The 23,357-nt window shown below is 37.0% G+C and overlaps 4 protein-coding genes, 1 long non-coding RNA gene and 1 pseudogene across 8 annotated transcripts; 3 read left to right on the forward strand and 3 right to left on the reverse strand.

The window, feature by feature from the left end:
• Positions 2,066–4,433, forward strand: LOC104713313 (UDP-D-xylose:L-fucose alpha-1,3-D-xylosyltransferase). Its single transcript, XM_010430412.2, has 4 exons — positions 2,066–2,719; positions 3,345–3,506; positions 3,597–3,818; positions 3,939–4,433. Exons 1-4 carry the CDS (start codon positions 2,237–2,239, stop codon positions 4,149–4,151), a joined length of 1,080 nt encoding a protein of 359 aa, XP_010428714.1. The 5' UTR covers positions 2,066–2,236; the 3' UTR covers positions 4,152–4,433.
• On the reverse strand, positions 5,216–6,355 carry LOC104713323. The gene is made up of 2 exons (XR_755603.2): positions 6,004–6,355; positions 5,216–5,737 (listed from the first exon to the last, which is right to left on the reverse strand). It is a non-coding gene; the product is annotated as an uncharacterized LOC104713323 (long non-coding RNA).
• Positions 6,673–8,941, forward strand: LOC104713330 (annotated as a pseudogene).
• Positions 11,562–13,006, forward strand: LOC104713349 (ribonuclease P protein subunit p38-like). Of its 4 annotated transcripts, none has more exons than XM_010430466.2 (5): positions 11,568–12,016; positions 12,106–12,156; positions 12,241–12,301; positions 12,399–12,509; positions 12,584–13,006. In XM_010430466.2, the coding sequence occupies exons 1-5, from the start codon at positions 11,946–11,948 to the stop codon at positions 12,806–12,808; spliced, it is 519 nt and encodes a 172-aa protein (XP_010428768.1). In that variant the 5' UTR covers positions 11,568–11,945; the 3' UTR covers positions 12,809–13,006. The 4 variants fall into 4 exon arrangements, with proteins under 4 accessions (XP_010428753.1, XP_010428761.1, XP_010428768.1 ...); XM_010430473.2 differs by having other exon boundaries at positions 12,109–12,156; XM_010430451.2 differs by having other exon boundaries at positions 11,562–12,016; positions 12,106–12,301.
• LOC104713340 (protein translocase subunit SECA1, chloroplastic) lies at positions 12,812–18,365 on the reverse strand. Its single transcript, XM_010430439.2, has 20 exons — positions 17,828–18,365; positions 17,667–17,739; positions 17,364–17,570; positions 17,165–17,268; positions 16,887–17,066; positions 16,569–16,787; positions 16,277–16,390; positions 16,089–16,202; positions 15,682–15,849; positions 15,264–15,439; positions 14,986–15,052; positions 14,752–14,898; positions 14,573–14,668; positions 14,422–14,490; positions 14,220–14,321; positions 13,894–14,145; positions 13,733–13,800; positions 13,519–13,636; positions 13,197–13,436; positions 12,812–13,101 (listed from the first exon to the last, which is right to left on the reverse strand). The coding sequence occupies exons 1-20, from the start codon at positions 18,245–18,247 to the stop codon at positions 12,991–12,993; spliced, it is 3,045 nt and encodes a 1,014-aa protein (XP_010428741.1). The 5' UTR covers positions 18,248–18,365; the 3' UTR covers positions 12,812–12,990.
• On the reverse strand, positions 18,944–22,926 carry LOC104713380 (protein transport protein SEC23). Its single transcript, XM_010430483.2, has 6 exons — positions 22,763–22,926; positions 21,838–22,425; positions 19,837–21,657; positions 19,614–19,730; positions 19,400–19,471; positions 18,944–19,298 (listed from the first exon to the last, which is right to left on the reverse strand). Exons 2-6 carry the CDS (start codon positions 22,336–22,338, stop codon positions 19,161–19,163), a joined length of 2,649 nt encoding a protein of 882 aa, XP_010428785.1. The 5' UTR covers positions 22,339–22,425; positions 22,763–22,926; the 3' UTR covers positions 18,944–19,160.

The raw sequence follows: 23,357 nt of genomic DNA on the forward strand, positions 1-23,357 counted from the left end.
TTATTTAAAAGAGCAGATGATTAAACGAAATAAACATTTCTCCAAATTTTATAATTCAATCAGTGAGTGTACTTATTACTTTGAAAAACTTTTACATTGAAGTTCATAAAATCATATAAGAAAACTAAAATACTATATCACTTCAAATTTGGAAGGAAACACTTGGTATTCCTTTTTAAAAAAGTCAAGACACATATAAAAATTTATTAATATTTAACTCACTTTAAAGACATTAAAGGTCATTTAACTCAAAAATAACTTCTATCCAATAATTTCATACATTCCTCCCACAAATAAAAAAAATATATATATGTTCAAGATTGTATTTAAATATTACATAATTTTTTAGTTAGCTAAATTTATAGTCACATATATACAATATATATACATAATAATTTATATTACTTATTGACACGATAATTCGACCCATTATTTGCTTAACTCAAAATTGGTTTCAAAGCCAACTAAAGAAAAACAGAAACGATCTTATTAATATTAGACCAAAACATGGGCATACAAACATAATCACTTACACAGAAGATATTTTTTAAAAATAACTTATTATTGCAACATCAACGTATGAAGGGTTTAAATAAGCAGTTAATTAGAAAATCTATAATACAATAAATGTATTGGAAACAATATCAGTCAATGATAAGATTGGATCCTCAAAAGTAAGAAACAACATCTTTATAATTCATAAAAAATAAACGCCACAATTATACTAAACAAAATGGTATAAACATATAGTGTATAAATAAAAGTGACGGCAAAGCCCGTATATGCCTAATTAAAACGAAATAATACAAAAAAGAAAACGAAAAAGACCAAAAAAAAAAACAAAAAAGTGCCAACTACACCATAACCCACGCGTTGCGTGGGGAAGCACTAGTAACTTTGAAACTAATACCCACCAATGGTGAAATTTGAATTGGGAATATGTGAGACATTCATTGTTAAGAAAGTTTCTTTGCCAGTTAAAAGTAAAACTATCTCATATTTTTTGGATTCTGGATCATTAATTTTGCAGATACTGGTTCCTTTGATAAATTAAAGAAAATACTTTGCTATATGACTTGTCTTTGTTTTGTAGGACTGAATTGGTTCGTTGATTTAATTTGATTTTTTGTTTTTTGTTTTTTTGTTNTTTTTTTTTTTTTTTTTTTTTTTTTTTTTTTTTTTTTTTTTTTTGGAGTGATGCTGATGAATTTTAAGCTTTATATGGACTTGGGATCCGTAGGATTGAAACTTTCTTCGTTCATTGGATTTCGTTCAAATCAAAACTATAACTTTCTCTTGCCGTCTAAAACCGGAAAACTAAATTTCGTTGATTTGATCAACCTTAAGTTGGCTCGATACAAGTTTTGAATTTGGTAGGAAAACTTAATTTCGTTGATTTGGCTATTACGAGTGATAAAGTCGATCATCTTAAAAGTACTGAGAGAGAAATTTGATCGAAAAGAATATACTGACCATTTATATTTGTCATAAAAAAATGGGATTATTGAATAAAATAATTACAAAGTAATGGAGACGTTCTTAAACATGTATTATATAATTATTATTAATTATCGTGAGTTAAAATTACTTAAAGTGATCATGTGAGTAAAATTAACTGAACAATGGGTTTTCATATTTTAAATAATATATATACAGTATATTCATGTTTGATCCTATGAATAACAAAAGATGGTCAACTTGTGGATGTAGTAGTAGTAGCAGCCATGTTTATTTTTTAGAAAAACTTGTTAATATTTTGCTTTTTTTTTTTGGTAATGTTGTTAAATTTTTGTTGACAAAAACTAATTTGATAATTTGGCTTCATATTACAAAAAAGGGACTTTTCTTCTTGCGTGTTAAGTCATCTTAAAATATTGAAAAGTAGTTTTTGGCCAAGAATACTACTACAAATTGGAATTCTATATGACTTTATTAATTGACTTCAATATTGACTTCTTCATGGAATTTGTAATTTAATTATGAATGATTCAAATTGGCATTATATGTGACTTATTAATGATCCATTAACATAATTTTACTTATATTATAAAGTAATGAACTATTTGTTCACGCTAGGTATTATTATATACTACAAGTTGTAAAACCTCACTCAAAGTGGCAAGAAGAATTCTCAACTATTTTGGTTTTGTATATTTTTCATATCTTAATTTGAATCCGATTTAAGATTGTGAAACATTCTCTGCCAAATTGTGTTGCTGTGCAGCTACAACAAACAATGGCTCAGCAACCGAAGCGTACAATCCAAAGCTCATTCTCATCCTCTCCTCGTTCTTATTCTTCATTCTCAAATCGTCCCATCACGCTCCTCCTCCTTCTCCTTCTAGCTCTCTTCCTTATCTTCGGTGTGCTCTTACCCTGGCCAGGATCTCCCTTATTACTATTCCCAAACAGAGTCTCTTCTTATTCTACTTCTTTGTCTCCGGAAGCCAAATCCAAATGGCGTGACTATACCCTCGCTGAGGCTGCCAAGTTCGTTGCTAAGAACGGCACTGTGATCGTCTGCGCCGTGAGCTCACCCTTCTTGCCTTTTCTCAACAACTGGTTGATTACTGTTTCTAGACAGAAGCATCAGGACCAAGTCCTTGTGATTGCTGAGGATTACACTACTCTGTACAAAGTCAACGAAAACTGGCCTGGCCATGCCGTTCTTATTCCTCCAGCGCTCGATTCGAAGACCGCACACAGTTTTGGTTCCCAGGTAAACTAACTTTTCACCTTTGATTGAGATTTATATCCTTAGCTTCTTTGAATTCATGATGGGATTGGGATCTAGCCAAAAAATGGTTTTGTTAATTTATACTCACTCCGTTTCAAAATATAAGATATTTTAGTGAAAACACGCATATTAAGAAATAGTTATTTTTAAAAAGTTTTACCAATCATAAACAAGTCTGCATGATATAAAATATAAATTTAATCTAAAAGTTGCATAGAAAGTTGGAAACATCCTATATTATGAAACAAAAATATATCTCTAAACATCCTATATTATGAAACGGAGGGAGTATTAAACGGGAATGGTTATAGTAGCTCATGTTGTTCGGTTCTTATGTGATACCTGAAACCGAACCAAATCCGAAATTTCGGTTTGGTTCTTTGGTTCCGGTTAATATGCCTAGTTTGAGTAGTCAAAAAGATCTTTCCGTTAAGACAGTATATCCTGATTGAGATCATATGGATGACAAAAGATGGTCAACTTGTGGATGTTGTAGCAGCCAGTTTTTTTTTTAAAAAATTCTAATCTTGATCTAATTTGAGTGATTATGTATCCCTGTGTGATGAAAACAGTTCTTTAATCTAACTTATTCGTCATATGCGATTAGGGTTTCTTTAATTTCACAGCTCGAAGGCCGCAGCACCTCTTGCACATTTTGGAGCTAGGATACAATGTTATGTACAACGATGTTGATATGGTCTGGTTGCAAGACCCGTTTCAGTATTTGGAGGGAAGCCATGACGCGTACTTCACGGACGACAAGCCTGAAGTATGTGAAAACAAATCACAATTAAATAGAGTATTTGGAAATTTTAGAGTGTTTTATTTATCTAATTCTCGGGTTGGTTTTTGTATCCAGATTAAACCTTTGAATCATTCTCATGATTTGCCACCTCCGGATCAAAACGGAGAGACTTATATATGTAGCTGCATGATTTACTTGCGCCCCACTAAAGGTGCAAAGGTTCTAATGAAGAAATGGATAGAGGAACTTGAGTCCCAAGTTTGGTCTGAGTCCATCCGTTTTAAAGCAAATGATCAGCCTGCTTTTAACTTAGCACTTAACAAAACAGCTCATTTGGTATGTTTTTGCTTCCTCCAAGTACCAATTTCTTTTATATATACTCATAAATTTTCTTCTAATCTTCTTATGAATGTTGGATTATATATATGGTTTTTTTAATCTCTTTGGTTTCTGCAGGTGGATCTCTACTTGCTTTCTCAGGTAGCTTTCCCAAAAGGAGGATTGTACTTTAACAACGAGACATGGGTTAAAGAGACAAAGGCAAAACATGTCATAATCCACAATAACTACATTATCGGTTATGACAAGAAGATGAAACGCTTCCAAGAATATGGTCTATGGCTAGTCGATGATCATGCTCTTGAGTCTCCATTAGGGAAATTACAGTAAATTCTAACGAGGTAAAGAAAGATAGTTCCACTGAGCTAATTACTTGAAAATTTTCGGGGATCTCTAAAGGTATGTGTGAATAATGACTAACTCAGTGTGCTCTTGAGTTTGGTTAAATCCACTTGTAATGTTAGTAGAAACAGAGGAAAAACAGGGGAAATATAGAGATAGGGAGATGTTTGTGGCAGACAAAATTTGGCATGTATGTAGTAAACAAATGAGATTGGAGATGTATATGTCTTTGACATTATTTGAATCACAAATAGTTAATATATAATAATTACATGGAAACAGAGATGCAAAATGACAACATGTCAACCACTACTAGTTGACATGACTCACACAAAAGCAAACTAGACTTTTATTTGTTTATTGTTTCATGAAATTTAATTTTATTTAAGCTAGTTACCGACAGAGCAAAGCTAGTTTTATTACCCCTCCATCTAGTTATCTATGTTTCGTTTCATTTACGATGAAGGGTTGAATCAATCCACGTACGTCCACAAAATGGAGCTAGCGATTCTGCTTTTGCTCTTTCTCTGTACCATGTATCCAACAAACTGTAAACTGTATCTTCTTCGCTTTAAGGGCATCTTTATAGGCACAACAGTTTTTTGTGTTCTTAGATTAAATAAATTAGGAAAATAATCTAAGATCAGTAGTTAAGATCTTTTGCTAAAAAGTTAGTTATAAGGAGAACATGTTTAAGATCTTAAGATTTAATAATATAATATTCTTAAACATAAAACAATTATAAAATCTAATAAATTTGGTATGTAATATTAGAATTAAACTTATTACAATTATATAATATTCTTAATCATATTCTTAAACTTATAAACTTATAAATTATTAAAATTATAAAAGAACATTTAAATTTTAAAACTTATAAAACTTTTACTAAAATTCATAATACAATACCAAATTTTTATGAAATAACAAAACATTATAAATAATTTTTTTGGCTGATTCATTCAAGTCTTGATTCATTCAGTTAATTCATTCAAGACTTGTATTGTAGCTCTTTAATTGATAATTTGAATAGGTAGATTTCAGATTTTCAGTTGTATCAAACTTTTACAATTAAGGGTAAAGAAGACTAGTAGAGTGTAAAGATAATAGAACACATCATAATCATCCACTAATTGACATGATGATTATTATTAACAAACAGTTTTGAATTTTGATTCAAGTTTTATCAACAAAGAGGTTATCATATAGTTACGTACTAGAGCTGGAAACACTTTAGTTGCAGCCACTCGGACCACTGACAAAGATATCTTCAGGCTGCCTCTCCCTAAATGACATAGCCTTGGCGTCTCCCTAAATGACAAAGGAGAGAAAGGAGTGGATGCTTCTTCTAGCGGTCAACCCCTCTGCGGCTCTGCTTCTTCAGGACGTTGACGTATCATCAATACTGTATACACTGCAACAGCAAGAACGCATGTCCCTCCACACATCACAAACAATCCCCAAAAGCTACTAAGCTCCAGCCTATGTACTTTTAACTCTGCGCCTTGCAGAGAGCAAGCTTTCCTCAGCAACCATTTGTCTCTAATTCTCTGCATATCTCCATTTTCTGATAGCTGCAGAATCGCCACAGAGACGTCTACAGCCAAAGGCGACACTCAAAATTGACTCTAATTCAAAGACACGAGATTGAACCCTAAACCAAAGGCTAAAGCATAATCGAAATTGACTCAAACAACACAACACTCAAAATTGACTCAAACAACACACAAATCTAAATATTGACTCAAACAACGCACGACACTCAAAACCTAATTCTAATTCATAGATTTGAAAAACCCAAATCGATGAAACATCGATGAAATTCGGGAGATGAGATTACCTTCGCCTTTGTTCACCGGAGATGAGATTTGCGAGCCAGCCGAGACAGAGGAGACGAGGAGATCTCTTCCAGAGGAGCTGAGGAGCTTCGCAAGACACCGGAGACAGTGGAGAGAGAGAGAGCTTGGCGATACGACGGAGACAGAGTAGACGGAGAGATCGCCGATGAGACAGAGGAATCACTGGGCTTCGACAAGGAGACAGCGGAGATGAGATCGGCACGAGAAGAAGGGAAGAAAATCGCCGTTTCGCAGTTGGGAGAGAACAAAAAAAAATCAATGTCGACAATACCGAAGAAACGAGAGAAATCTCTCCACCGACCAAAAAATATGTCCAATAAAAATAGCAGAACAACATAAAAACTGTTCTCAAATAAGATCAGTTTTGAGTGATCTAAGCCCACTATTCAATATTTTACAATTTAAAAAGCCCAAGAATAAGCAAAGTGTTATGGCGTTAAAGATGGCCTAAGGACCACCATACGATATTATTTGACTTAGCTAGCTGCATTGTATAGACTTAGCATCTATTTTATTTTTTTGACAAGTGGTTCGTGTTAATAAAATAATGCTAATGATTAATTATCATAAAACTCAAAAGTCTGACATTTTCTTTAAAATATGTATAACTACCAATTTTATAAGAACATCGTTGATGAGATTAACGAGAGAAGACTTTTGAGTTTTATGAGAGAGAGAGAAACGTGAAAGGAGCATCCTTATTAGCTTTGAGATTTCAGATCCAACTACTCTTTCTCCTTCTTCTTTCTTCTTCTTGTTCTTCTTCTTCTTCCAAATATGGATTCCGAGGGAGTGTTAATGCCGTTAGTCCACGAGCATGCTATGATGCCTTGGAAGGATTTGAGGATAGGTGATTGTTGTGGCCAATTTCAAGCTCCCAGCAGTGATGGCTACTATTGTAAAAGCTGCAATCATTTTGTTCACAAGATATGTGTCGAGTCCTCCATATATATCGAGCATCCATCTCACCCCGATCACACTCTTGTCCGTCGATTACTGGGGAAATATTGTCAAACTTACTGCGATTTATGTGGCATGTACTTTTCTAAAAATGCTTTATGTTATTCTTGTGAGTTATGTGACTTTGACGTTGATCTGTACTGTGCTAAGTACCCACCACCGGAGGTTATTGACATTTCCAAGACGCATCCCCCACAAGCTCACCCTTTTTAAAAAACAGATCCTGTTCGACTGTGCTGCTAAATGTGCCAAGTATACTGATGGGCAGTTTCATTACAAATATCATGAATGTGATTTAGCCTTCCATGTGGGTTGCGTATGGCATCCGTCAGAGCTAAATCTCCCTTTAGAGGTAAACCACTCTTACCACCCATGGCATCCCTCTTAAGCTCCACACAGGTCCAAAATCAGACTATTGTGATGGAATATGCCGCCTTTGCTCAACAGTACTGATACGTGTTAGATTTTTTTATTATTGTTCTTTGTGTAACTTCACCTTGGATATGCGTTGTGTTTTGAATCCACCACAACAACATCTTCTGAATCTGAAAGCACATGATCACCAACTCACCCTTCTCCCAAGACTCGATTATTTTACATGTAATGCTTGCGGTTTGAAGGGATGTCGAAGTCCTTACGTGTGTTTTCAATGTGGTTTTATGATCCATCAAGACTGTCTTGACCTTCCACGCGTCATAAACATTAATCGGCATGATCACCGTGTTACCCGCACTTCTGTTCTTGGTTTTGTCAATTCTGTATGTGGATTTTGCCACCAGAAGGTGGACTGGACTTGTGGAGGTTTTTCGTGTCAGAGATGTCCTGGCTATGTTATTCATTCGGAATGTGCTACTAGATCTGACGTGTGGAACGGGATAGAACTCGAAGGCGTACCTGAAGAAACAGAAGATGTAGAGCCATATGTGGAAATAGATGGCAACACAATAATACAACATTTTAGCCACAAAGAGCATTACCTAAGACTCCATGGTAATGGTGTTCTTTGTGACGACAACAAGCGGTGTCGCGCATGCACACATCCCATCTGTCTCCAATCCTTCTACAGCTGTATGGATTGTGACTTCATTCTCCACCAAAACTGCGCTGGATTTCTTAAAATGAAACGGCATGTACTACACAATGAGCGTCTTACTCTTGTTACAGATGAGGCTAACCTTTTCTCTTGTTACGCTTGCCACAGATGGTCCAATGGTTTCAAATACCAGCATTTGAAGAAGACATTCGATGTTCTGTGCGCTGCAATTTCTGAGCCATTTTCCCATCCAAGTCATCTTCCTCATCCCTTATATTACACTTCAATATATGAAGCTTTTGTTTGCAATGGGTGCAAAGAGAATATTTTGACAGGTCTTGGGCTCGGGTGCATTGAATTAAATTGTGGATTTACTATATGCTTCAAATGCGCCACTATGCCACAAGTAATAAAGCATAGAGCTGATGATCATCCTCTCTCACTATGTTATGACGAAGAAGCTAGTGGTAAATTATGGTGTGATATTTGTGAAAGAGAAACCAATCCAAGGGCATGGTTCTACACATGTAAAGACCACCAGGCTAGTTTGTGATGAGATGGTGATATTGGTGATGATGGTGATGTCATAGCTGAATGTAGCTAAGGCTTATGGTTTTGAAAGATTCTAGTACTATTCACATCTGGAGCTTGAGTTGTCACATTCAGATAAAAAGGGGGAGAATGAAAGCATGAAGACGTTTTGGTGCTACAAGGCTGTGTTGTAGGACTCTGGAATATGTTTACGCGTCTTGGAGGAGTCACAAATATTGGATGACGTGGCAATACTTTTGAAGGCTTGGTAATTAGAGGACAAGATATTATCATATTGGCTAATAGATTTGGACTTATCCTTGTTTAGGAAAGTAGGTCATAGGAGAGTTCCTATATATTGTATTATTGAACAAACATGTTGTTTGGCCGTTCAAGAAGAATTTTAGAGAACTAAGCGTGAAAGCTTTTAGGGTTCTTAGGGATTTTGGTTAGATTAAGAATTGGTCAGTGGCAAGTCGTGTAGACTGTGTGTAAATCTGATTAAACATATCTTGTAAGATTGTTTAAGTGATTCTTAATAAGAAAAGAAGTTCTTTTCTATATTGGCTGCATCTTCAAGTTCTTTTCTATATTGGCTGCATCTTCGTTTTTACAGTTTGCATACAACTTGTGTCCTCGGAGACTTTTCGGGGCTCATGCCAAGAAGTACAATAGAGTCTTCGCAAAAATATTATGAAGTGGTGCTCAATAATAGTATATCTCGTCCACTTTGTAATAGTAACTCGTGGTGGGGTTGTGAGTTGCATTGCATTTTTCCTATCATCTTGAAGAGAGTTGGAACCTCTGATAAATATCTTTGCTCTATTGAATGCCTCTGAAGCAAAGATACCACATACTTCAAACCCCGGGGTTTTCTTTCAGATTTACTGTGCCATTTTTTTTTTACAAGTTCATTTCCATTATAAGTTGATTTCCTTAATGTATAATTTATCTTACTCTTGATTGGTCTCATGTTCTATATATACTATTACTTTATGGCCCGTCACACTCTCGATGTGGGATTTATTATTCGGATCATAATCATACGCTTGAGTAGTAGTCCTGAAGTTTTCGGTTTTGAGCTGTGCATTTTTTCATCCGAAAAAAAAAAAAAAAAACAGAAGATGGTCAAACTTGTGGATGTAGTAGCAGCCATTTTTTTTTTGTTCCCATCTTGATCGAATTTGAATGATTACGTATTCATTGTCTCCGTGAGTGTGATGGAAAACATATATGTTTACTCATTTATTTATCATATATCCGAATAGGGTTTCTTCAATTTCGCAGCTCGAAGGCCGCAACATCTTTGTCGCACTTTTTGGAGCTAAGCTAGAGATCAGTACAATGAATGTTGATATGGTTTGGTTTCAAGACCCGTTCCAGTATATGGACACAGAAGCCACGCAGTGAAGTATGTGGTCATATTTGGAAGTTTTATTTATCTTAGTTTATGGGTTTGATTCTGGTGCCAAATTAAACCTTTGAATCATTTTCATGAGATTCAAGATATGATTCATAAAGTCACATAGTTGAGTATAATCCCTTTTTAATAATAAAAGGGAAGTACACAGAATAGTTTTTGTAGACTTTGGTTTTGAATGGTTGTATGGTATGGTGTAAAACGGACAATGCATACCAAAATCATTGGACTGTGGTATGGAGCAGATTAGTATGGAGTTTATATTAGTACGGAGCTTTTGAGAAGCAAAATGAAAAATGCAGACCAATAGTGAATTTACAATGGTATGGAGTTGTACGCTCAAATGCATACTAGTATGGAGATTTTTAGTATGCAACAATGCATAATGGTATGCAATGGTGAATGGTAAATTAAATGTAGACTAGTCAAAGCCTTTATATTTTTAATAAATGATTACAAATGGTTACAAATAGGTTATAGATAGGTTATACTAGGCAATATACCCGGATCCGAAGATCCGATTCGAACCCGATCCAAAAAACCCGATCCGAACCCGTATCCGAAATTGTAAAATACCCGAACGGGTTCTAAATTTCTAAATCTGAAAATCCGAATCCGATCCGAACCGAAATCCGAATGGGTATCCGAATATACCCACATTATTAATATATAGTAGTAATACATTAGTAATATTTATAATTTTAATAATATAAGCGTCTAAAATATTCAGATTTTTAGATATTTTTGATAATTTGAAGTATTTAAACGGTTTATTAGTAAATTTGGGTAAAAAATACTCTAAATTTTGAGATAAACTGTGTATTATTGAATAATTTAGACTAAATTAGATACTAAAATTTTGAATTTTGTGAACTTCGGGTAATCCGAATTCGAACCCGAAATACCCGAACCGAACCTGATCCGAATCCAAAGTCTAGAAATACCCGAACGGGTTCTATACATCTAAACCCAGAACCCCGAAAACCCGAAATATCCGAACCGAACCTGAACGGGTACCCGAATGCCCAGGCCTAGGTTATACATTAATCTATATATTAATCGTTACATCTAAAATATCGGGTGCAACCTTAATTGGGAATATTTCAAATTGATAATTGATATATTAATGGTAACAAATAAAAACAAGGCTATTCCAAACTATATTTTTGGAAGATTTTTATCTTATATCAAGTTGTTTCCAAAGATCTTTAAACACAATATTACAAATTTATTTTTCACATATTTTATTGATAAACCACAACATTCAATAAAGTTAAGTTAGGACCCGTGCTAGAGCAAGGATTGAAATTTCTTTTATTTATATTATAATTTTAAGACTTACATACTCTAACACGAGTTAATTTTTTCTATATTCTAGCACGGAAGCTGCTGGACACACTTTAACACGAGTTAATAATTTTATATACTCTAGCACCGATTAAAATTAACAATATAAAAATTACATAATAAATTTACATTACATGAATGATATTTACCATAAAAATTGTTTGCATGAATTGCATCCAAATAATATTATAAACAATTACATATATAACATATTAAAAATAATGAAATGTATTTGAGCAGAGATCCAAATATAGTTATATGGTAACATATATTTACAATGACAACATGACACACTCTTAAATGACTACTTGATTCATAATCAAACAAGCACATAACTAAGACGGTAACAAATTAGACTCATCTTTGTTCCATGATTTAGACTTTATCAAAAACCATCACAAAAGATGTAAAGAGAATCAAGAGATGGCAACTCTTTAGTAATTTTTACGTTGACCAAAAAAAAAATCTGTTTTTATTCTGTTCTGAGTTTTGAGTTTGAGGTACTAAAAATACAGAATACATTCGTTTTGGCTAAATACGGAAATTACCTTTTTGTCGTCTATGCGCCCCCAAATATATAAAGTGGGTATTTCTGTCGAACAGTTGGTGTGCATAACCCACTAAAACTCTCGATGAGAAGCGTCATACCCATAAACCCTGCGAAGAAGATAGAAGCTGATTCGAATCCCGTCAAAGAATCAGAGTAAGCTTTCTTCTTATTTATAATCAATTCAATCTCTCTCCCTTCTCTCTACTCTGTTTACGAAGTCTCTGAGGAGTTCGTGTTTGTAGTAGTTACTATGAAGGCGAACGTCTTACGCATCTGCTCGGCTTGATTCAGAGGTACAAAAAACACTCTCTGAAAACCCTAAGACTTGGTCCTTTATTTTTTGTTAAGAATTTATCTTTTCTTTTGGTGGAAATTAGAGGAATTGAGGCTTCTAAGCTTTCGAATGTGAACTCATTGCCTGAGAAGATATGGCTCAAGGTTACTTTACTTCTCTTTGCTATAGTTTCTTTCTTTCTTTCTTTCTCAATATTCGATTATCAAATACGATGGTGATGGTGATGGTGATGTATCTCAGAAACAAATCGCGATTGGGATCAACGAAGTCACTCGTGTTCTCGAAAGGATGGAATCCAACAACACTAGTGACCAACAACAAAACCCTAAACAACCTCCGGTTCAACTTCAGGTACAACAACACTTTTAAACCCTCTTAACAGTCTCTCATTAGAGAAACTTCGAACTGATTTAGAGAGTTCACAGGTAGTGATTGTAGTAGCAGACTGTAAACCGAGGATGCTAACGAAGCATATACCCAACTTAGCTGCTTCGAGGGGTGTTCCTGTTCTCTATATTAGAGACAACAAACGAGCCTCTCTCAGATTAGGTGAGTTGGTTAAGCTCAAGACTGCTCTAGCCATTGGTGTTAAGGCCAGAGGAAACGAACTCAACCTACTACTCCAACAGATTCTTCCCAGTGATTCTTGATCCTTTAAGAGAAAAGAGTTTCTTTTGATCTTGTTTCGATGTGATGATCCTTTCTCACTGTACTAGTAGTAGTATATACAGATAAATGACATTAGACAACCAAATGTAGCGATTGAGCTATTTTTCTAAGGATGAATTCCCGCTCTTGTTCCCAAAAATATTTTTAACTGTTTAAGGCTCTCCTAGGCGCTGGCAATTGAGGATGGCTTCTCACTAACATTATCCACTTGTTTGCTCGGTTTCCCGTTCTGCGACTTCTTCTCTTCGTCCTTCTTTACCCGCACTGGTTGAAACTGCCACAGTTGAACAAAACAAGATAAAGAATCTAAACTTGAATGAATAAATTATTGTGTGAAGTGAAGTAGAGGTATTTGATTTAATGAAGAACCTGATATATGGAGTATATCACATTTCTTCGTATTTGAGCCATCATCTCCAGGAACAGATTGTATCCTTCGAGCTTATACTCGATGAGTGGATCGCGCTGCGCATATCCTCTAAGCCCTACAGCTTGTTGCACAAACTTGAGTGCTTGAAGGTGTTCTTTCCATAACCGATCAATATTGCTCAAGATTAAGTATCGTTCAGCATCTTTCATTAGGCCTGGTGATTGTTTCTCCACGATTTCCTGTAAAAATAAAAATAAAACAAGCTTAATTAGTTATCTTTTACAAATGTGAAAAAGCCTAAGAAAACTATCTATAACTTACTCTTTTCTGCAAGTATGCATCACGGCCACGGGCACGGAGATAATCTTGCAATTCCTCATAACTTGACCCTTGGCTTTTCAGTAAATCTGGAGTGAGGTCGTTCAACAGATAACAGTACCTAAGAGATTGAAATTTGGAAGTTTCAAGAGGAGCTTAGACAAATGGAAGTGATTCTCTCTGTGACATACTTTCTCTAAAGAAATGTAATTCTTACTGCTGAACTTTCGCAATGAGCTTTTCAAAATCCCAGCTTTCTTTTGGAGTATCCGGGCCAATATTAGCCTAGTTGTGGGAAAACCAGTTTCAGCTGTCGGTATACAAAGACTCGAGGGAAGAAAGAACTTGTTTTAGCAGCATCAATTTCAAAAAGCTTACCTCGAGAATGTCATCCATTGTCAATTCAGCATACTCGATAATCAGAGGCTCGAGGCTGTCTGAGACAAGGGCGCGTCTTCTCTCTGTGTAAACACGATCTCTTTGGCTATTGAGAACCTCGTCAAATTCAAACAATTGCTTTCTGATGTCAAAGAAGTAATTCTCAACTTTTCTCTGAGCTTCATCTAGAGCTTTAGTAAGCATCTTGGATTCGATCGGTAAGTCTTCCACCCTGAATGCTCTCATCATACCCTAAGAGTTATATGCCAACAATATTTAGGCGATTATTCTCCAGAAAATGAATCAGATGTATATACAAATGTCACCTGAATCCGATCTCCACCAAAAATGCGGAATATGTTATCTTCAAGACTAAGGAAGAACCGGGAACTTCCAGGGTCACCCTGCCGGCCACTTCGCCCACGCAACTGTATGAGGGAAAGAAAACATATTCAAGAAGGTTAATTTCACTGGAAAAGGAACCTGAATCAACCATAATTATCCTCACAACAACTATTCTAAGGTAACCTGATTGTCTATTCGGCGTGATTCATGTCTCTCTGTCCCCACTACGTGGAGTCCACCAGCTTCTACAACCTGCAGCAATTTAGGAGAATAAAAGATAAACAACAGACACTTGACAGAGATTCACATACTGCTCTGCTTTAACAGAACTAACTTTCTTCCTTTCTTCATCCGTATAGCCCTTGTATTCTTTTGTTATCGCCAGAAATGCATTCCTGAGTTTACCTATGACTTCATCCTGGACAGGACCCTAAGAGGAGGAGGAAATTTCAGTGACTCAGATAACTAATTTAACATATTAAGATATACTCCCAGGATATCTCAGTTGTTCACCTTTTCACAAGAATAAGATAGACGTTCCTCTGCTTCAAGCTCAGTCAACGATTTCTGGCCCCAAGCCTCTACAGCTGATTGTACAGCTTCCTCAGCTAGCTTTACTTTCTCATCTGACAATTTGCATGGAAATAACTTCTCATTCACCTGAATAGTAGAGTTTTCTGTCTATTTAGTTCAGTTTAACCATTAGAGTCCATGCTTATCAAAACCAGAGTCTTAATAAGGCCAAACCTTCCACGTCCTCTTGGGAGGGGCCTTCTTCACAGATACGAAAACACCATCAGTAGGCTTTACCACTCTGTAGTAACAGTCAAAGTGTAACAAAACTTCAGGTAAAAAGAAACTATGAACTCCAAGGTTCTTCGTAAAACATACATAACCTGTAGCAATTGTATCAAGGGTGGATAAAGGATCTATCTTATGTGCACAAAATATATATTACCGAACTAGAGTTATGCTTACTCTATCATTAATCTTATTTATATCTAAAAATGGATCACGCATGATACCTGGGCATAAGTATCTCACGAAGCTTCAAACGTGCCATAAACTCTGCGTTTCCACCGAGAATTATGTCTGTCCCACGCCCTGCCATATTTGTGGCAATTGTTACTGCCCCTAAACGGCCACTTTGTGCTACAATTTCAGCTTCCCTCTCCACATTTTCTGGTTTGGCATTGAGGACCTTTTTTTACAAAATATATATAACATCATCTGTTAGTTTTCTTGTACAGGAATAGAATTGTTTAGATATTTTTAACTGGTTTATGTTTACATACAATGGTACACCATTTGTTAAGATTCCAACAAAACCGACTGATACATTTGTTAAAAAATGGACTAACGGAAGCATATAATTTTTTGGATTTAATTCTGCAAAAGATACACGTTGAAGAGTTTTATACCAAAATTACATGAAAGCCTTACCTCATGAGATATTCCAGCTTCCCGCAATAGTTGAGATACTTCATCACTCTGCTCGACACTGGTGGTACCAACTAGCACAGCCCTACCTGTCTTGTGCATTCTAGATATCTCCACTACTACTGCCCGCCATTTGCCATTGACTGCCTTGAAAACAACATCTGACTCATCCTGCAGTGATTTAACAAGGTATATATAAGCTTTTTTTGAAAAGAATAAACACCAAAATTGGAATCTAGTAAAGCAGACAATATAATTCAGAAAGCATGGATGCTTAACATTTTCCCACTTTAAAAGATCTCACCAAAAGGCCTACAAGCACACCTTCTAGATCTTCCGATAGAGAGAAATTCCAAAGAACTATTTTGAATATGGAGGTGCAAGTTCAGAAGATAAGATACGAGACAAACCTTCCTTATCATGGGCTTGTTTGTGGGTACAATTGTAACTTTGAGCTTGTATATGCTCTCAAATTCTGCACTCTCTGTTGATGCAGTACCAGTCATCCCGCAAAGTTTTGGAAACTGCAGCATAATTGAAATTATGTATTACAAATGCGAAATGACTATATAATATGTGGGAAGTAGGCAATTCCAACCTGAAGAAAGAAATTTTGATAACTAATTGATGCCAGAGTGATAGATTCATTTTGAATAGGCAATGCTTCTTTTGCCTCAACTGCTTGATGTAGTCCGTCACTCCAACGCCTTCCCTGAAAGAAACAACTAATTCAGTGGGATCCTACATACAGTTATTTCCCTATGGCTTTTTGGTGGCCTAAGAATATTTCTCAGCCGTACCCACTGAGATCACTAAAATGATAAATAGTGATAATAGTTCTTATTGAGATGAATAGTTTATATGAATAAGCAAAACACATAAACAAGAACCTGCATCACACGACCAGTAAACTCATCCACGATAAGGACCTCCTTTGCTCGGATAATATAATTCACATCTCTGAGAAAAAGCTCTTTTGCCTTAATGGCATTAAGAACATATGATGCCCATTGTTCACGGGGGTCATACAAATCTTTCACGTCCAGGATTTCTTCTGCATCCTCATAACCCTGTTCCGTTAATAAAACAGTCTTCTGCTTTTCATCAACCTACACCAAAAAAACTCAGTGAGCAGTTTGAATATGAAGATGGATGGCCAACTCCACTTAATAATTCATACTACAACAGGAATAACTGAGGAGTCTTACAGTGTAATGTATATCCCGCTCAAAGGCTGAAGCAATCTTGGCAGCTTTGTAATACTGGTCACTAGGTTTCTCTGCGGGCCCAGAGATAATGAGAGGAGTCCTTGCTTCATCAACTAGTATGGAATCAACTTCATCAATAACACAATAATTGAAATCCCTCAAGACGAGCTCCTCCACACTCTGTACATTCAGTAAGTTAACTCAGTAATGTAATGACATTCAAAGAACAGTCATATAATCCAGAATGAAAGGAAAAAAATAAAGCAAGAATTACTTTCCGTGGCAAGATTGTCTCTCAGATAATCGAATCCAAGCTCACTGTTGGTGACATATGTGATGTCACATAAATAGTTTTCCTTTCTTTGCTCAGGTGTCATATTCTCTGTCAAAGTAACAAAACATGTGAAGCATCTATAAAAAAAAAAAAAAAGGGATAACAACACACATTGACCAAGGAGTTGAGAGAAAGAGACATACGTTGGATTAGACCAACCTTCAATCCAAGGAAACGAGGAACTTGACCAACCCATTCACAATCTCTCCGAGCCAGATAATCATTGACTGTTACCACATGAACACCTTTCCCACTTAATGCATTCAAATAAGCTGGTAAAATCGCAACAAGCGTTTTCCCTTCACCAGTTCTCATTTCTGCTATTTCTCCTTTATGGAGAACCATACCACCTGCAATTAAACCAAAATAGAGAATTCTAATTCACTAAATCAACAGTCTTAACAGTGAAACCATAAGATTACAACATTCCACCAAGATTGTCTTACCTATTAATTGCACATCGAAAGGTCTGAGTCCAAGAACTCTCCTTGAACCTTCTCTCACAACAGCAAATGCTTCCTACAATTTGAAAGTTTCCACAATTGAATCAAAAAATTTGGTATCGAAACTACAAAACTGAGAGAAACTAAAAGATTGGAAAAATTACAGGTAAAAGTGAATCCATGGATTCTCCTTTCCGAGCGCGTTGCTTCAACGCATCAGTTCTCCCACGCAACTCTGAATCCGAAAGAGCCGAAATCTCAGTCTCCAATCGATTAACGGAGGCGACGGTTGATGCGTACTGTTGCCTAGTGGACTCTCCGTTATCAGAGCCCTTGAAAATCCCGCTGAGAAGACCACCTAGTGAAGCATTCACACTCGTGCTCCTCCGCCGAGAACAGCTACTACATCCAGATACTCCCAACTTCACAGTGTTTCCGATTTTGGTGCCCCAAAACGACGACGAGTTCAGAAGACGGTTCTGGCGGAGGATGATTCCATCGGCGATCACGTACTGAGAAGCTGTAGGTGAGAAGATCGAGGGCCGGTGGTTAAGTAACTTAGAGTCGCAAAGTGGAGACACCATCCTCGACGGGGCGAGCCGGGAGAATTGCCGGCGGGAGCGACAGTAGCCTGGCTGTGGAAAACTTTGGCTTTCCGGTTTTCGTGTGTCGTCGAGCGAAGAGCACGAGAGAGAGAGGAATTGAGACGTTGGTGATAAGGTGACCGCAATTACCTTTATACCCCCGGACCCAACTTCGTGTGGATAACCTCTTATTTTGCCACGTCATCCAGTTTCGAATAGCAGCTTTCACATTTTTCACGCAATATTTTTGTTCTTTTCTACATACGATTTGTTTTTTAATTTCTTCGAAATTTGAAAACATGACCAACGGGGAAAAAAATNATGATAGTTCCTTGGGAAAGCTATAAAGCTTTGATTTTGGTACTTGAGATCCGAATTTTAGAGCAATGTCTTTGATTCTTTCGTCCACAATAGCGCGCATATCTACTGCGTCCTTCTGATTTTTCGCTAATAAAAGTGTTCTCTTGGAGATGAGAACTNGCACGAGAGAGAGAGGAATTGAGACGTTGGTGATAAGGTGACCGCAATTACCTTTATACCCCCGGACCCAACTTCGTGTGGATAACCTCTTATTTTGCCACGTCATCCAGTTTCGAATAGCAGCTTTCACATTTTTCACGCAATATTTTTGTTCTTTTCTACATACGATTTGTTTTTTAATTTCTTCGAAATTTGAAAACATGACCAACGGGGAAAAAAATAAAATAATTACGGTCATCAATCATCACTACTCTTTTTTATTTTGCTGTAATAACAAAAGTATCATTTTGTTCAGGAAAACTATAAAGAGAATCCTAATAAAACAAAAAGACTCATTACAGTGTGTGTTACAATAACAGAGAAACCAAAAAATTGTTCGAGAAGAAAAAGGAAAAAGAGAAAAAAGGATGAAGCAGAATAAAATTGTAGACTACTACCTGGGCTCAGGAGGCACTATTTTCAAACTCCTCATCCATTCGCAGAAACTAGCTTCATCAAACTCTATAAAACTACTCTTTAGCTTCATTCTTTGCTCCGCCGTCAATGTTCTTATCTGTGGAAATCTTGCTTCCTGCACACACAAAAATTGGGTTCAAAAGGGGAAAAAACCATTAATGGGATTAACTCTCTGAGGAAGATCAAGTTTAGAACTCGATATTTTTGATGTTTTACCTGTTCATAAGGTGGGTCTTTATGTGCTGGTATAAGCCGGCAAACAAAATATCTAGCCTGGGAACTTCCCTCCTGTTATACACAACAACGTCCACAAGATTAAAGTTTTGTTTCAGTAGATTACCAGATAGAGATATCGTAACGATGAGAAAAGAAGGACGAGAAAGCGTGATTCTTTTGAGAAATGCGTATCGGATTCTGAAATGTTAAGGACCTTAAATGCTAGAATGCGAGGTGCTGGAAACCGGAATTCAGTGAGTTCTTCAGCCAACGTTCTGCAAGCTGCTAAGACTGCAGCACTCTTGATCTCATCAGCAGACAGTTCGGCTCCCTAAAAATCAACAAGAAGTAATAATTAATATGATGTAATCCAAAAATCTCTACCGACGATTGCATGAACATAATAAAGCCACAGAGTTGAGACGAGAGAAACTTACCAACCAAATAAATACATCTGTGCCATGGTCAAGAATAACAGCCTTATCTGATTGCATAGAGAGATCATACGCTGGTAGTTCCTCGAATGTACCACCTTCTTGGTGCATCAAGCAACGTGGCGCAACCATTCGAAGAGACAGATCAAAAGATGCATTTAGAAACAAATTCCGTAGCACAGATCTTTCATCTTCATGGCCAATTATGTTTCCCAAGAGAGGACCCCTTCTAAGATGGAAGAGGAGTTCCGGAAGGGATGATAGTTCCTTGGGAAAGCTATAAAGCTTTGATTTTGGTACTTGAGATCCGAATTTTAGAGCAATGTCTTTGATTCTTTCGTCCACAATAGCGCGCATATCTACTGCGTCCTTCTGATTTTTCGCTAATAAAAGTGTTCTCTTGGAGATGAGAACTGCAGCAGCTTCGTCTACAACACTCTGAAGATATGCTGAGACACTATCAACAGTTGGCAATTTGAACGTAATTACCCGAGAAACATCTGCTTGATAAATATCAGAATAATGGAAAGCAAACTGGAAAAAGACGTGATCGCTTTTGATGTCCCTCTTATTCTCCATCGAGAGAGAGAAGCTTTGTGTTTCTTCAACACTTAGCATCTGAATACAGAGAGCCGCATCACTCTTAAACGTCTCATGAGTTTCTGAATGTGCTTCTTCGCCAGGTCCGATCACTTGAGTTATAAGAATATCATCTGAACACCGTACTTCAAGCAGACCATGTGAACCTGCTGCCCTAGTGGCAGCCCTCTGCAAGTCTACACCAAAGGCTTCACCAAAATCATCGTGAAGAACCAAAACACCACCTGAAGTTTTTGCAAGTGGCTGTAGGACAGGAACTCTGAGAGGACAAGTTCCAGCACACAAAATGTCAACAACTGTATTGTGTCTGTGAGCTTCACGCCCCAAATTATCCATCCATTTTATGGCTGTCTTTTCCATATATGGGTAATTTGGATGACTCATTGAATGAGGTACTGATCCAGGACCACATGTAATAGGTCCACCAGCGCAAACAATGATTCTACTGTTACCTCCTGCTCTTCTGACCACTCCCCGAGACATCTCTGCTGATGGCCCTTGAATTATAGCCAAAGCAGCTTCAACAGCAGTTCCAAGGCACCTATCTCTAGATGCTTCAGGAATCTTCAATGTATATGGTCTCAAGGACGAGAATATCTCATGTGCTACCTTTAGTGATGCATGCATCGGTGACAAGTATACACCGGTCCCATAAATCAGCGATTTCATGGACTCTGCAGATGGTGATTTTGCACCAGAAATAACATCGGCTGAAGCTACGGAATCTTCCGAGAAATCATATATCGAAACAGTACGACCATACAGTAGAATTCCAAGCCTGGTGGTTTGTGGAAGTGAGTCTACAAATGCATGCAAAGAGCTCTGCAAGTGCTGAAGGTGTGGTTCATCTAAACACTCATCTATAACAAGGACGACAGGTGCAGATGTCCGAGAATCAGAGGCAGGAACAAACCCAGGTCTCTTGTTTCCAGTCTGAACATAATCAACCAGAGGCAATGAAAGCTCTGGAAAATTTTGCAACTCATTCTTGCTCGAAGCCACATATTCACCTTTACTTCCATTCATGCTCTCGCAGATGACACACTGCCATTGGCCTGAGCCAATTAAAATGGAGCTATAAGGATTTGAATACGCTCCACAGTTCAGACAGCGATGTGGATCACGTTGGATAATCTGAGGACCAGGACTAATCTCCCTCCCCGCAGAAACTATTGCTCCAAACCCCAAGCTAGCAACATTTGCTAGCTTCTTCTGCTTTAAAACCTACATGAAATGGACAGTGATGGTTGCAGATAAATAAAGTTTCACATAGCAGGCACTCGAGAGGATTAAGAGAAAGGATCACAGAGGCTGTTGAATAAGACACAAATAGCAAGTGAAACTGAGAGAGCTAACGCTGACACACACACACCAAATATGAACTGAAAGGATAAGAAAAAATACCTTATTAGCAGAAAACAAAACATAAGGTGAGTCTGCAGCTATAGGCTCCTCCATCCTAACAGCATCTGGAAGATCACGCTGCGATCCAACTGATGACCCGTTTGAGTAAAAAGAAGGTGTAGATACAGGAAGAGAAGAAGCCGTAGCTGAAGAGTATGCCATAGGCTGAGGAGTAGCTGGAGAGGTACGAAAAGGCACAGCAGCTGGTTTAACAGGAGTATTAAAAACAGGAGGACCAGGCGGAGTACTCAAACGAGGAATGGGACTTCCGGTTCTGATTCCATTCGCAGGTGACAACAGATTTGGGGATTTCATCGAAGGTGAAGACATCTGATCTGGTCTTAAACTTGGTTGAGGAAACCTAGGAGGTATAGGTGAAGCTACAACTGGAGGAGAATGAGGAACCGGGGTTCTATCTGGCTGTGGTGATGGTCTATTTGGCTCTAAAGGAGTAAGAGTTCCCGGGTAATTAACCGAGGATCTCTGCGGTAAGTTAGCCATTGGATTCCAAGTTTTCTATAACTTCGTAACGCAATAAATCGAAACAAAGCAAGATCCCACGATTCACACTGTTTCCAGATCAAGAATCTGCAGGGAATTACAACAAACAAATCCTTATTCCTTAAAATTGAAGCTTATAACTATAACAACTCAAGCTCAAAAATTCCAAAAACACAAAGTTCAAACAAAATTCACAGGACAATTGCGAAGTTATACTAAACCAAAATATACACTAGCTCTCGTTTCGTTTCTATCATCGACAAAAATCAAAACCCGCAGAAGTGTATACCAACTGAAATCTACACATGGAAAAGCCCAAAGTAGACATTAAGAACTCAAAAAAAGGCAAAAATCACAAAATCGAGCAGAGAATTTAGGGCAAGGAAACAGAAATCTGAAGAAGAAGCATGAACAATTGCGATACCTTAATCTGAGAGACGATTCGAGAAATCAGGAAGAAGAAGCTGCTGCAGATTCGTAGACGAAATTTTGACTCGCATTGAATCGTAGCTTACGATCTCCTCTCTCTCTCTCTCTCTCACCAGTACTCCTCTCCTCTCTCGATTCTTATTTTCTTCTCCCTTTCACGGGCATTTTCTTTTCACTCGGTGCGTGGCATTTTCGTAAATACTAACACTTTTGCTACATCTATTGGTCTTTCCAGTTGCCACTCTTGCCTTGCTGGCATAATCGTAAGATTTTATTGGTTAAACAATCAACTGCCAACACACTACATGACGTGGCATCAAACGACGTCATTTTAGATTCTCTCCAAAAAGCAGTAAAACAAGTAACGGTAACGGTTAAATTTTAAGAAACGACGCCGTTTGTGGAAACCTTTTGGTTTTAACTTTTAAGAAATCCTACAATGATCTGATTAAATGTATATTGTTCACATAGGACATAGGTTATCTCAGATTTTACAGATAAATGTTAGTATAAAATAATGGAAAAAAAAAAAAAAAACAACTTAGATCGATATATTTTTGAGGACTTGAAGAAAAAGTAAAAAAACAAAA

Source organism: Camelina sativa, chromosome 2 (assembly GCF_000633955.1).
Source record: "Camelina sativa cultivar DH55 chromosome 2, Cs, whole genome shotgun sequence".
NCBI classification, from domain to species: Eukaryota; Viridiplantae; Streptophyta; class Magnoliopsida; order Brassicales; family Brassicaceae; genus Camelina; species Camelina sativa.